Source organism: Barbus barbus (assembly GCF_936440315.1).
Source record: "Barbus barbus genome assembly, chromosome: 30".
In the NCBI taxonomy this organism is placed as follows: domain Eukaryota; kingdom Metazoa; phylum Chordata; class Actinopteri; order Cypriniformes; family Cyprinidae; genus Barbus; species Barbus barbus.
Genome location: NC_136758.1, coordinates 15,400,320 through 15,413,370, shown reverse-complemented (window position 1 = coordinate 15,413,370; position 13,051 = coordinate 15,400,320). Strand labels below are relative to the sequence as shown.

Sequence of the window (13,051 nt, the reverse complement as noted above, 5' to 3'; positions counted from 1 at the left end):
AATAATTCAATTCAAATTCAAAAATACTTCAATTACAGTAAGGCAATAATTGGGATCACTTTGTTCTAAAAGGTGGTATTTACACAGTATATTAAACATATTTACTGTTTTGATAAATATTCTGTAGTCCTACTCAGGCTGTAAATATATTTCCCTTCAGGGAATGTATATAATTTCAACATTTACAGGTGGTAGTCAGTGATTTAATTGCTGTCCGAATCAAAAATCTTGGTGTTTTTCTTCCACGTCTCGGGAGAAAATGCTGTGCTCAATTTCATGCTGTTTGCAGTCAAGCTCCAGGTTTGTGTGTGGATTTAATTCCATTTTAAATTGAACAGTTTGCAAGAGTGAATCGATAGAAAAATAGTTTTGAAAATCATTTTTTAGACCACCTCTATGTGCTGTAGCCGTACTATTTGATGCTATGTGTTATGAAAATCATATTTTGATAATGGGGACAAATATTAGAGAAGTGTACCAATTAAAAAAAAATAGGTCACCACCCCTCCACAGTGACTAAGATAAATTGTGTAAACTGTTAAAATGGACCATTATTATGTGGAGCGACTAAAAAAAAATAAATTTAAACTTGTAAAATTGGGCATTAATATAAAATTATTTTGATCTATAAATATGTGGAGTGACAAAAAAATAAGTTAGAGGCAGATAGTGTAAATTGTTAAAATGGGCAGTTATTGTGCATATGCTTTAATATATAAACCTGTAGAATATATATGTTATTATGTGGAGTGACTAAGAAAAAACATAATTTAGAGGCAAATCGTGTAGACCATGTGAGAAACTTCCAGACAGTCAAATCACAGAAGACCTCCGTCCTCTGTGAATTAATTGCAATCCAAATTCATGACATGCAGATTTTGTTTTACAGACATCCTGCTGAGAAATAATTACCATCCAAATAGAGCCTATGCCATTTATTGATCTGGAGATCAGATTTGTGGTAGAGTATTTGCTCATTTCCAAGTCAAAACCTTTATGTAAACAGTAGCATCACGATTAGAAAGTCACTGAAACATTTTCAGTAGCACATTTAGTTGCTATTTTTCAATATTAGACTCATTACACAGCAGTATGACAAAACTTGTGACATGAACTGGAAAGGATTCTTCTGTATTAGATACATCGCTGCCCCAAGGGATTTCATATAGTGTTGGGGAGAAAATATGCAATGACAAAGTACCTTTTTTTTCTTTCAGTCTTGTTGCATATCCTGTTGTTCTCAGAAAAAGAAGTATAGAAGTAAAAAGAATTGTTAGTGTTTTGATGTCAGTGTTGTTATTGCTAACTAAAACTAAAACTTTTAAATATTGTTTTCAGTAATTGAAATAAAAATGATAAATTATTAAAAAATTAAATCAAGGATGAAAAACTAAACTAAAAAGAAAATGATAAATGTTGCCTTGTCAACTAACTAAAACAACTGCTTAATTTGAAATGTGCTAAATTTGCTGTGCAAGATAAAAAAATAAAGCTAAATTGACATTTTAAAAACAAAATTAAATTACAAAAGCAGAATTGCTATAATTAAACAAAATATCAATAAATACTATAACAGTATATTACACTAAAATAACAATATAATTTTGCCTTTTAAACTCAACAACATGATGATAATTTTGTATTTTTATCAGTATTTACCATGTTTGAGTGTCTATGAGCCAATGTGCTTCACCAGAGACAGATATAGAGGAGGAAATAAACCACTCACAGAAAAATGAATGGGAAAATCACCACATTTATTACGGCATCTGTAGGAATGAAGTTAAAAGAGACAATCTTTTTAAAACTGAGACATTGTCTGTTCTCTAGAGAATGTTAAATATACATACAGTAATTACCCAATTACTGAAAATTGATATACGTATACTTCATCTGAAAGCTATATATGAAATATGCTTTCCATTGATGTATGGTTTGTTAGGATAGGACAATATTTGGTCGAGATACAACTGTTTGAAAATCTGGAATCTGAGGTGCAAAAAAAATCTAAATATTGAGAAAATCGCCTTTAAAGTTGTCCAAATTAAGTTCTTAGCAACGCATATTACTAATTAAAGTTTTTATATATTTACCGTAGGTAATTTACAAAATATCTTCATGGAACATGATCTTTACTTAATGTCCTAATGATTTTTGGCATGAAAGAAAAATCTATATTTTTGACCCATACAAAGTATTTTTGGCTATTGCTACAAATATACCCCAGCGACTTAAGACTGGTTTTGTGGTCCAGGGTCACATATGTTATTGAAACAATGATTTCATTATTATCTTGTTTTTTACCCAATTCATGTGCTCTAAGGAAGGCAGTAGGCTAGTTTTAAGCCACTAGCTGATGGGTTTCTTTCTGAGCTGATGTGAGTTTGGTTTCTCTCTCTTTGTCCCGTGTCAGATACGATGGACCAAGACAGCAGGAAGTGCTACTGACCGCTTCCAGGACTCCAGCGTATTCAATGAGACACTGCGCATAACCCGCATCCAGAGGCACCAGGGTGGCCGCTATTACTGTAAGGCTGAGAACGGCCTCGGCACTCCTGCCATCAAATCCATCCGAGTGGACGTCTACTGTGAGTTAACAAGTTCATCCGCCTGTCTGCAAAAAAACCACTCACTTGACACACACTCTTGCAAGTCAACGATAGCTTGGTATTAGCCTTTGCTGACTGTGCCTGCATCTCTCTTTTAGCTTTTGAGGCGCATACTCAACCTTGATTCAGCACTTCACTTAAATCCTCAGGTTACGAATCATGGATAATCAGTTGGAAAGACACACTTATAAGCAGAGGTCTTTGCTGTAGTACCTTCTGGGTTCACTGTTGCTTTTATGCTGTAATTTCATTTTTATAAACCAACAAAGAAAAGGAAGCAAAAACTTTTGATTGTAGCATTGCAACTACTGCCTTATTAAAATTATATATTTATTCTAAAAGTTATGTATTATAACATTGAGCATAATAATGATTATTTTGATTATTAATCGAGTACTCTTATTGTTTTAAATTTGCATTTCGCTTTCCTTTTTTCATGATTATGAAAAAAAAATACAGTTAAAAAATCTGGGGATTTTTATTATCCTTTGCTTGTTAAGCTATTACGAGCGCCCATTATTCAAACCCATTTCTCTGAAAAAAATTATAAATGTTAGGCACAGTAATCTAAATAATTTATCACGGCTGGATGACCTTCCAGCATTGTTTATAATGGGCCAGAATGTTTTCTAAGCGTTAATGCGTCTCTCACTAGCTGCTTTATGCAGCTCGGAGAGAGACAGTAGCACACATTCCAAGCATATTTTACATGCCTACTTTAGCACAATATTCACTAATAAAACAGGGTGTTATAATGACTAAATCTCAGCCTCTTAAGGAGCTAGCCATTAGCCACAACCTTTGTGCCCTTTAGCAAAGAATGTCCCTGAAATAAGTGTACTGTAAGTCACTTTGAATAAAAGCATCTGCTAAATAACTGCTTAGAAAATATTTTACCCACTTATGGTGTCATTTAATGATACAGACACAATAGCAAAATGTGTTAATGACTGGGCAATGACACAAAGCAGTTCTCAAGGAAACAAAATACAGAATTAGGCAACCTGGTCTCATGGCATAAACGTACCTGGGTGCACTTTTTAGCGAGACCACAGTTTCAAAGAGAAATGTCCACTGAGTGGCGCTAAAACACGGGTTCAAGACTTATACCCTGGCACGTTTTTATTACGTTGATACAGGTACGTATTGCGGCGGTTCAGAATTCAAATATCCGGGGACCGTTGCTAATAATGCTCTATCATGTTGGAAATATGCCCTACACCAAAGCCAACCCTAAAACTTCCCGATAGTGTTGATAAATGCAAAACTGATATAAAAACACATTTGTTGATGCATCCGTGCTATTTGAACTTCCTTATTCCTCTCAAGTACGCCTCCGTATTCCGTGATTTACCGAACAAACATACCGTCTATGAAAATCTGGATATGTGTGATGCTAACGTTCAAAAGCATCAGTTTTCAAATCTCCCAGCATATTAATATAGTTTTGAAGTCGAAACATGATATTCTTCAAGTAATTGTGCGAAAATTACGCTTTATTAATCGAAACTCTGCAAATTTGTGTGAAAAGGAATAAAAGGCGTCAGAGTTTTACTGTCTCTAGTGTTCATTTGGAAACTGCAGCGCCCCGAAGGTACGTTTATGCCATGACACCAGGTAGGTATTAGAACATTTACTGATAATATAAATTTAAATTCTTCAAGGCTGTACCCACAGGGCACTTTCTGTATAGTATTACTTAGTTATGCTATCTGCAACAGCTAAAGTTTTCATTGTTATACATGTGAAATTTGACCAGATACTTTTTTTTTTTGCATTTTGTCATTATTTTTTTTATAAATGAATATTTGATGCATCAAATTTATTTAAAGTGACAGTAAATGCATTTATAATGTTACAAAATATCTCTATTTGTCTTCTATTTCATATTGGAACAAAAAATATTAAGCAGCGCATTTTTCTGCTACCATTTAAAACGTTTTTCATTATTAATAATAAAAAATGTTTCTTGAGCACCAAATCAGCATATTGGAATGATTTCTGAAGGATCACTAAAGACTGGAGTAATGATTCTGAAAATGCTGCTTTGCCATCACAGAAATAAATGACATTTTTAAAATATGTTCAAATAGAAAACGGCTCTTTTAAATTAAAATAATATTTCAGAATATTTTTGATCAAATACATGCATCCCTTAAGCAAAAGAGACTTCTTTTCAAAAACATCCAAAATCTTTCCAACCACAGGCTTAAATATATCAAAGAATACTGTACATTATTATGGAAACCATTAACTCTTTCTGTTTCATTAGCACTTTATGCACTTTATGTTTGAAATGAATTACCTCTGATATGTCTGGACTTGCAATATATGGGTTATAATGGAGCATGTGTTATTTCATGTATTTCTTGCACATTCTTAGATCATCAAAAGCCAGCCAGTCAGATTTTTTTATATGACTCATCATAAGAGCATATCTCATCTAGGTCTCTTTCAAAGAGTTTTGCACTCACACACGTTATCATTTTAAGCCCGTGAACACTTTTATTTTCTTCGAGATGCCACATGGCCTCATTACTGACTTAAAGGCACTTCTCGTTGAAGGTCTGGCAACCACAGACTTTGTTGAAATCAAATTCAAGTCTTTGAATGGGTGACGAAATGCTTAAAATGAGAGGTTTAATGAATGAGTGAAATGAAAATGAGGATTATTCTTCAAAGAGTCATCAGTGTCAGTGAGCTCGCTCACGAATTTTTCCAAGTTTCAAAGGTTTACTCCTCTGCTATCGGAACCATCAAAAGCTATCACGACCTGTCAAGAAAGGAGTTGTGTGTTGCCTCTGTTCCCTACAGACACGGAGGAGCCATAGATGTTGTAAAGTGATTTACGGTAGCACAGAGAGATGAATAGAAGGAGCGATGGACGATGGCAGGCAGCATTGCCGTGGGGAGACAATGAGGAGCAAGTCATTACCCTTGAATTAGAGAACAGGCCTCAGCTTGTCATTTTTATTCCAGCTTCATGGTGGACTATTCGCTGGTGGGCACTCGCTTTTATCGATCAGAGACATGCTACTCCTGATGCAGTGATCAAAGCCTAGACACATGTCATTGATAAAGAACAGCCAACACACTGCCGATAAACAACTGAGTGCTTCGATTTGGAGTGCCCGCGTTGTCTCTGAGTGTGGCAGCACATAGTCATTAGTTTAAAGCACTCGAGATGGACAGTAGCGATATTGATTGCATTCAGGTTTATATTCGTCCCAAAGTGGTCAACTTAAACCTTAAATCTTAAAAAATCTTTTTCCAATAAAAGAGACCATTTTCTGTCATCATTTGTGAAAGTGTTCGTGGAAAATATCACCAATGCTGTCAGTCAAATAGTTAGTGAGCAGATTGATTAATCATTTCAAACAAGAGAAAGAAAGATTTTGAAAGGCTTGGTTTATTTACAGCTGAGAGTTGAGGAAGGTTTTGTGCTTTGAGGGCAGTCTGTAAAAGCACATGGCTCCTCGTTCAAGCACTCTATGATAATTATTGTGGCTCTTGAAAGAAATTACGGTTGTAAAAATACTCACGATTCAAGTGCCAAAATACAGGCACCCGAGTGGTCCATCATTTTTGACATCATGTTTGCTCTTAACGCATGTATGTTTCCGCACCCACTTACTGCTGTTTTCAAAGTGTTTAAATTTATAGATTTTTCCAAACGGAACTAAAATAATAATCAAAAATTGTTTGATGCTATCACAAGGCTGTGCTTTCATCAGAATATGTTTCACAAATTTTATGAAAATGATGAGATGAATGCTGTTTGGATCTTTAAAAATGAATTCAGAAATTTCAGGTAACACTTTAGAGTGCGATTCAGTGTGTTAACATTAGTTAATGCAAGAACAAACAATAAACAATGTTTTTACAGTATTTATTGATGCAGGCTAATATTAAATTACAAATGATTCTATTATTTAATGACTAATAATAATGTTTGTTCATAATGCACCAACTACTGTTAATTCATACATTTATAAATGGTTATATAATGAATTTAACATACATGTTGTTGATGTTGCTTAATAATGTACTATTCATTGTTATTTGTTATATCTTAGATATTGCATGAACTAAGAACCTAAAATTCTACCAGATTGGATCTCAATAACATATATGCGTTTTAACTGGTGTTTAATGGGTTTAGTTGGTGTTAAATGAGTTAAAAATGTAGAAAGTAATTTGTGTCTATCTTGGACCGTAATAAATAGGCTACTGTATGAATTGCGCTCCAGTAAATTTCAATTCTTTTATGGGCTTCTTCTTAATTTAGGTCGTTTTTGGCTCATTAAGCAATTCGACAAATTATGCCTTCAATCTCTGAGCAGCTTGGAAGGAAACGGGGAAAAATCAGCTATATCACACTATATGTTGGAATTTTTCCACATATTAAGGTATATTTAGCTACAACTTAATGTTTGTAGTAGTGGCACGCAACTCTTGTAACACTGTGACTTATGCATTTGAATTGAGTTTATGACTTTTTTGTATTGGGGCATGAATATGAATGCATGAAGTGTGGCATAAATAAATCTAAATATGGAAGTTGTTGTTTACCTGTAACCTAGTTTTCTATTTATTTACATTCTGTCATTTCCATACTTCTGTCCTACATGCCAGTGTATATTACAACCTTTTTTAAATATACCTAGCTAGGGTTCTAGATGGCTATTGATATGTACCAGTCTCGTGGCCATTTTTCAGGGTAATTTGAGCAATGTTAAATCAGTGTGACCGACCCATCCGTTTACATTTCAGATTTAGATGACCCCATTGTGACGGTCCATCAGAGTATAGGAGAGGCAAAGGAGCAGTTCTACTATGAGAGGACAGTGTTCTTGCGGTGTGCTGCCAATTCAAACCCTCCGGTGCGGTACAGCTGGAAACGGGGGAGGGAGTTCCTGTCCCAAGGTACGGACAAGGGTGTGGAGATCTATGAGCCCTTCTTCACACAGGTAAGATGTTACCACAGACGTATTCAAAGCAGTAATGTCAATTTATAGTATATGTGTGCATATACACTACCATTTAAAAGTTTAAGGTCAGTAGATTTCATTTAAAACAGTCTACTTCTTTTCAGAAAGGATGCATTAAATTAATCAAAAGTGACAGAAATGTATAATGTTTAAAAAGATTTCTTTCAAATGCTGATCTTTTGAACTTTCTATTCATTACAAATATATTCCACAAAATTTGAATCAGCAGTTTTCAATATTGATAATAAGAAATGTTTATTGAGCAGCAAAATCAGCATGTTAGAATGATTTCTGAAGGATCGTGTGACACTGAAGACTGGAGTAATAATGCTGAAAGTTTAGTCTAACCAAAAAAAAAAAAAAAAAACATTTTAAAATATGGTAAGATAGGAAAATGTTATTTCCACACTGTAAAAAGTGATAAATTGAATTGTCAGGTTCACTTAACTTACTATTTACTTGATCATTTTAAGGCAACGGGTTTCCTCAATTTTTTTTAAGTTAAGTCAACTTATCACTTTTTACAGTGATGAGGAAACCCATTGCCTTAAAATTATTAAGTAAATAATCATTTAAAAAAATACGTTAAGTGAATTTTCAAATTCACTTAACTTTTTTTTATTATTATTATTTACTTAATAATATTAAGGCAACAGGTTTCCTCAATTTTTTAAAGTTAAGTCAACTTATCACTTTTTGCAGTGCACAATATAATATTCCACAATTTTTTTTTTTTTTTTTTAAATAAATGCAATCTTGGTTTTAAAAAAAGAGCATAAAACACATCTTTTAAAAGCATGAAAAAATCTTACAGACTTTAACCTTTTGAATGGTAACATAACTGCATCAATAGTGTTAAAATGGTCAATATAAGCTAGGAGTATGACAACAACTAAAGAGAATATAAATTATTTTATATCAGAGTACACATACGTATATATCACTATATGGTTGTTTTGCTGAAAATTCAATAAAGTTTATAAATTAAATATTAAATTAAATTATAACAAATACAAACGATAAATTCTGGTTAGATTAGTTATGTTTGAGGCCATTGTAAAATAGCTGATATACATTGTGCATCAGTCTTGACATTTAACTTTAAAATGAGACAATATGAAAGCCTGAGTTGCTTGAAAACATTTGATGAACTTAATTGCTCTTGCATGAAAGATGTTGAAGCTATCAGGAGAGAAAAAAAGGGAGCATCAGTTTGACATTGTGAGTGTTATCTGGTTTAGGAGGACGCACATCATCTGACAGTTTAAAAAAAAAGGCTTCTTTCAAAACACAGCTTTGTCACATCCGATATGGCACAGTGATTGGCCCAGAGTGGATCCATCCTGGTAATTATCATAAGACACAGGGTATTTCAGGACCTTTTTCGCTCTTCTTATTCCCTACAGAGAATCAATCACGCAACATTAGTCTGTGCACTTAAAGGAGATTCTGCATGTTATTTTCAATAGAGCCTTCTTTATCTTTCAGCCTCTTCAGAACTATGAATATGAAACTAATGCACTGCAGCTCTCTGTCAATGTCTCAGGTTAAAAAGCAGATCAAAAGCTAAGTATCTTCAGAAGATTTTGGTATCAATCAGTGACACTATTTTTAACTGATGGACTTTAAAATGCCTGTTTTTGTAGAAATTGACCTCGTGTAAAGATGGTACAAAAATAAGTTACTTATTATTAGACAGAAGTGAGCCACTTATGCATGTAATCAACTGGTTCTTAACTGGTTTGGTTCAAAATATAACCTTATTTATTTTACCATCCTAACCACGCACCATTATATGGTCAGTTGCATTTAATTATTTGTATTTAGTATTGTTTTCCATGCTGTTTGTGATCAGTATAGATCTGCGACAATTTTGGGAGGTTGCTAACCACCAATTAAAAACCAGTGCTGTATTGTAAATTTACAATACAAATTGAGTAAGATTACTCTATAAAGCTCCAGTAGCCGGAGGGGATGCAAGACCAAAATGAGCAAATTAGCAGAAGTCTTTTAAAGCACAAAAAAGCTCAGATAAAGTCAGATTAATTGGATATGGCTAGTTTTTTAAAATAGTGTTTTATGTATAGAGAAGATCAGTTTTTGATTTCTGAGCAATTTGACGTCTGCTTGGGTTGCAGGGGGAGACAAAGATCCTGAAGCTGAAGAACCTTCGTCCTCAGGATTACGCTAACTACACATGCACTGCCTCTGTCCGCAATGTCTGTGGCATCCCCGAAAAGAGTGTGCTATTCCGGCTCACCAACAAAACCGGTGAGAGCGATACCAATGCCTCCTCCTTGTGCACAGCATTGTCTGTTATTTTAGTCTTCTTCTGCTATATTTGAGCCATCCAACGAGTAAGAAACTACATGCGAGCAGCACCACAGAAGCAACTCTCAAAATGAAGTGCCCTGAGGCTCTTGTCACCACAAGTGCTGTGTGGTCTGATAATCAGCGAGCTGTGAGTGCTGCATGTGTTATTGAGTATGTTACATTTAGAGGCCTGCTGCTACTTTTCTCCTCCTTCGTCGGTTGATGGCTGAAGAAACCACCTCGGGCTGATGTTTTCACCACTGGCCTTGCAGTTAATTCAGTCCATGGCAAAACCATATTCTTAAGGAAATGGCCCTGCGGGTCCCTGTGCTCCTTATCTGTCTCGGTGGGCTTCACATGCTACTGCGGCGAAGACCTGACCTTTACGGAATCCATTAAAGAATGAACAGAGTCGGCAGACCTTTCCCTCAGGCCATCTCTGTTTCTCTATCTTCCTCTCTCACTCCACCACCCCTCCCATTCTGATAATTTTCTTGCACTATCCTTCTTTCTCACCTCTTTTCCGTCTCTCAGTGCATTTCTGGCAACACATTGGCTGATGAGGATGATCACGGCACAGTCCCGGGGATTGACTGATTGCTTTGCCAACTTGAAGGCTCTTACATCACAGCGTACAAGTGTGCTCATGGGACCAGGCCTTGATTATATACACTAGATATGGTCACCTATTGCATTACGGGACCAAGTAAATCACTTCCTTTGGGTGATAATTGTAAACACCACTTTTTTAAATATAAACTCATTAGAGTAATAAGATGAAACACCATAATTGAGATCATTGTGTATATTTGCTGTAATTACTTGCTTGAAGTTGGAAACACACCTGGAATTAGTTGTAAACAAGCATTTAAACTATTTTGGTTCCTTGAAAATCACATCACATCACATCACAGAATTAATATTCATGAGTCAAGCTGTTAAGTTTTATTATGTGTCGTCTTCCTTAAACTTTTTTGATAGCTCCTACACCCATAAGTTTAAGGGATACGCCACCCAAAAATGTCAGTTTTCCCATCATTCTTACTTCAGATGAACACAAACTGAGAACTTTAGAAAAATAATACTTTAATGTGAGTCTATAAAATGCAAGTGGAGAGATTCCTCAAAGTTGACGCTTTAAAAACCGTGCAAAGCAAACAGAATGGTAATCCATACAACCCCAGTTGTTGAATCAATGTCTTCCCAAGCGAAATGATAGGAGTGTGTGAGAAAAATACTAATATGTTAAACTTTTTAAACTATAAACCATCACTTCTAGCCAGCTGTCATACATGCATTCACTTGACGTGAAGATGATGGTAATCCATATAACCCCAGTTGATGAATCAGTGTCTTCTGAAGTGGAACAATAGGGGTGTGTGTGAAGAAAATACTAAAATGTCAAACTTTTTAAACTGCAAGCCATCACTTCTAGCCAGCGGTAATACGTGTGTTTGCTTGATGTAAATGTCAAACATCATGTAAGTGCAGCAGCAAGTGTCCTTTTAAAAAAGAAAACAGGTCTTTCACATAAAGATGATAAGAGTTACCCTGTCTGTTTTTGTCCTAGCCTCCCCGACTATTAAGCTGCTTGTGGAAGACCCCATTGTGGCCAACCCTGGACAGACAGTGGTACTGGTGTGCATCATCTCTGGAGGCGAGCCCACCCCGACACTGACGTGGGTTCGGAACAATGAAGAGCTTCCAAAGAAGAGCAATCTCAACAGTGAGACCCTCACAATACCTGCCATCAGCACGGAGGATGCTGGTGTTTACAGCTGTGTAGCCAGTAACAACGTGGGTAATCCTGCAAAGAAATCCACCAACATTGTCGTCAGAGGTAAGAAGTGAGGCTTTGAGGCCTTGTTGGTTTTGTTTGTTTGTGCTAGATGTATCATAGTTTCTGTCAGTTTTTTTAAATTGTTTGTTTGCAGAAGGTGTAAATAGCACTGGCCATGCAGTGCACCCCAAGAGTCAGTAGATAAAACTACCAAATGTTGTTTTGTCTGAGTTGGATATTGGAGAAGTGCCTGGAATGTAAAGCACGTGTATTAGAATATTTGCATGGACAGCCTAAGTTTGCATCTGTCTTGTGGCATTTTCAGATCCCAACCTCCATCTCTTCTCTCTATTTTTTTGTGTCTCTGTTCTCATCAGAAATTATCAATATGTTTGTAAAATTTAGAATCAAAACAAACCATATCACTGTCCTGGAGGATAAGAAAAATAAAATTTGTCAAGGCCACTTGTTTATTTATATAAATTAATATTAGAATTTGAATTGTTCCCTCATGTTGAATAATAGAATGAGGCTATGAACAAAATTACATTTTGAAGCCATGGAAAATTTGTGTGAAACGTTTTCGACACAAATAAATATGAAACTTGCTTCAATTGGTTGCCTGAAATAAAAAAAGTTTCACATTTTCCATGAAAATTTTAAGCAGCACAGCTGCTTTTAATATTGATAACAAAACTAAGTGTTATTTTAGAACAAAATAAGCATATTAGAATGATTTCTGAAGGATCATGTAACACTGAAGATGGGAGTAATGGATGCTAAAAATTCAGCTTTGCCATCACAGAAATAAATTGCACTTTAGAATACATTAAATACAAAAAAATATATTTGTAGTAGTAATAGTATTTCACGGTATTCGTATTTTACCGTTTTTTAGATTAAATAAATGCAGCCTTGATAAGCATGAGAGACTTTTGAATGGTATTGTGTATATAGGATGCAATGTACACTGTTAAAAATAAAGGTGCTTCACGATGCCATAGAAGAATCTTTTTGTCTAAATGGTTCCATAAAGAACCTTTAACATCTGAAGAACCATTCTGTTTCATAAAAGGTTCTTTGTGGCAAAATGAAGTTCTTCAGAGTATAAAAAGGTAAGGAAGAGATGGTTCTTTAAAGAACTTTTGACTGAATGATTCTTTGTGGAACCAAAAATGGTTCTTCTATGGCATCGCTTGAAGAACCTTTTGAAGCACCTTTATTTTAAGAGTGTACTTGACAAAATGCAAATAGTGTATGTTAGTATTTACACTGGGGTGTAAATAGCATCTAATTTCCTTTACACTCAGTGTAAATTGCCTCCACCAATAAGTTTTGCAAGCCTCTCAAGTTTTCCT

General features: G+C 35.0%; 1 protein-coding gene across 2 annotated transcripts in view; it reads left to right on the top strand.

The window, feature by feature from the left end:
- Positions 1–13,051, top strand: part of mdga2a (MAM domain containing glycosylphosphatidylinositol anchor 2a) — a 143,378-nt gene that overhangs the window by 49,849 nt on the left and 80,478 nt on the right. Inside the window, exons 1-5 of one of the 2 annotated variants that reach the window (XM_079386073.1) lie at positions 276–300; positions 2,414–2,588; positions 7,383–7,579; positions 9,739–9,871; positions 11,484–11,753. In XM_079386073.1, the coding sequence (XP_079242199.1) occupies positions 277–300; positions 2,414–2,588; positions 7,383–7,579; positions 9,739–9,871; positions 11,484–11,753 (799 nt within the window). In that variant the 5' untranslated portion in view covers position 276. Of the gene's footprint in view, positions 1–275; positions 301–2,413; positions 2,589–7,382; positions 7,580–9,738; positions 9,872–11,483; positions 11,754–13,051 lie in introns of those variants that run through there. The other variant, XM_079386072.1, reaches the window with a different exon arrangement.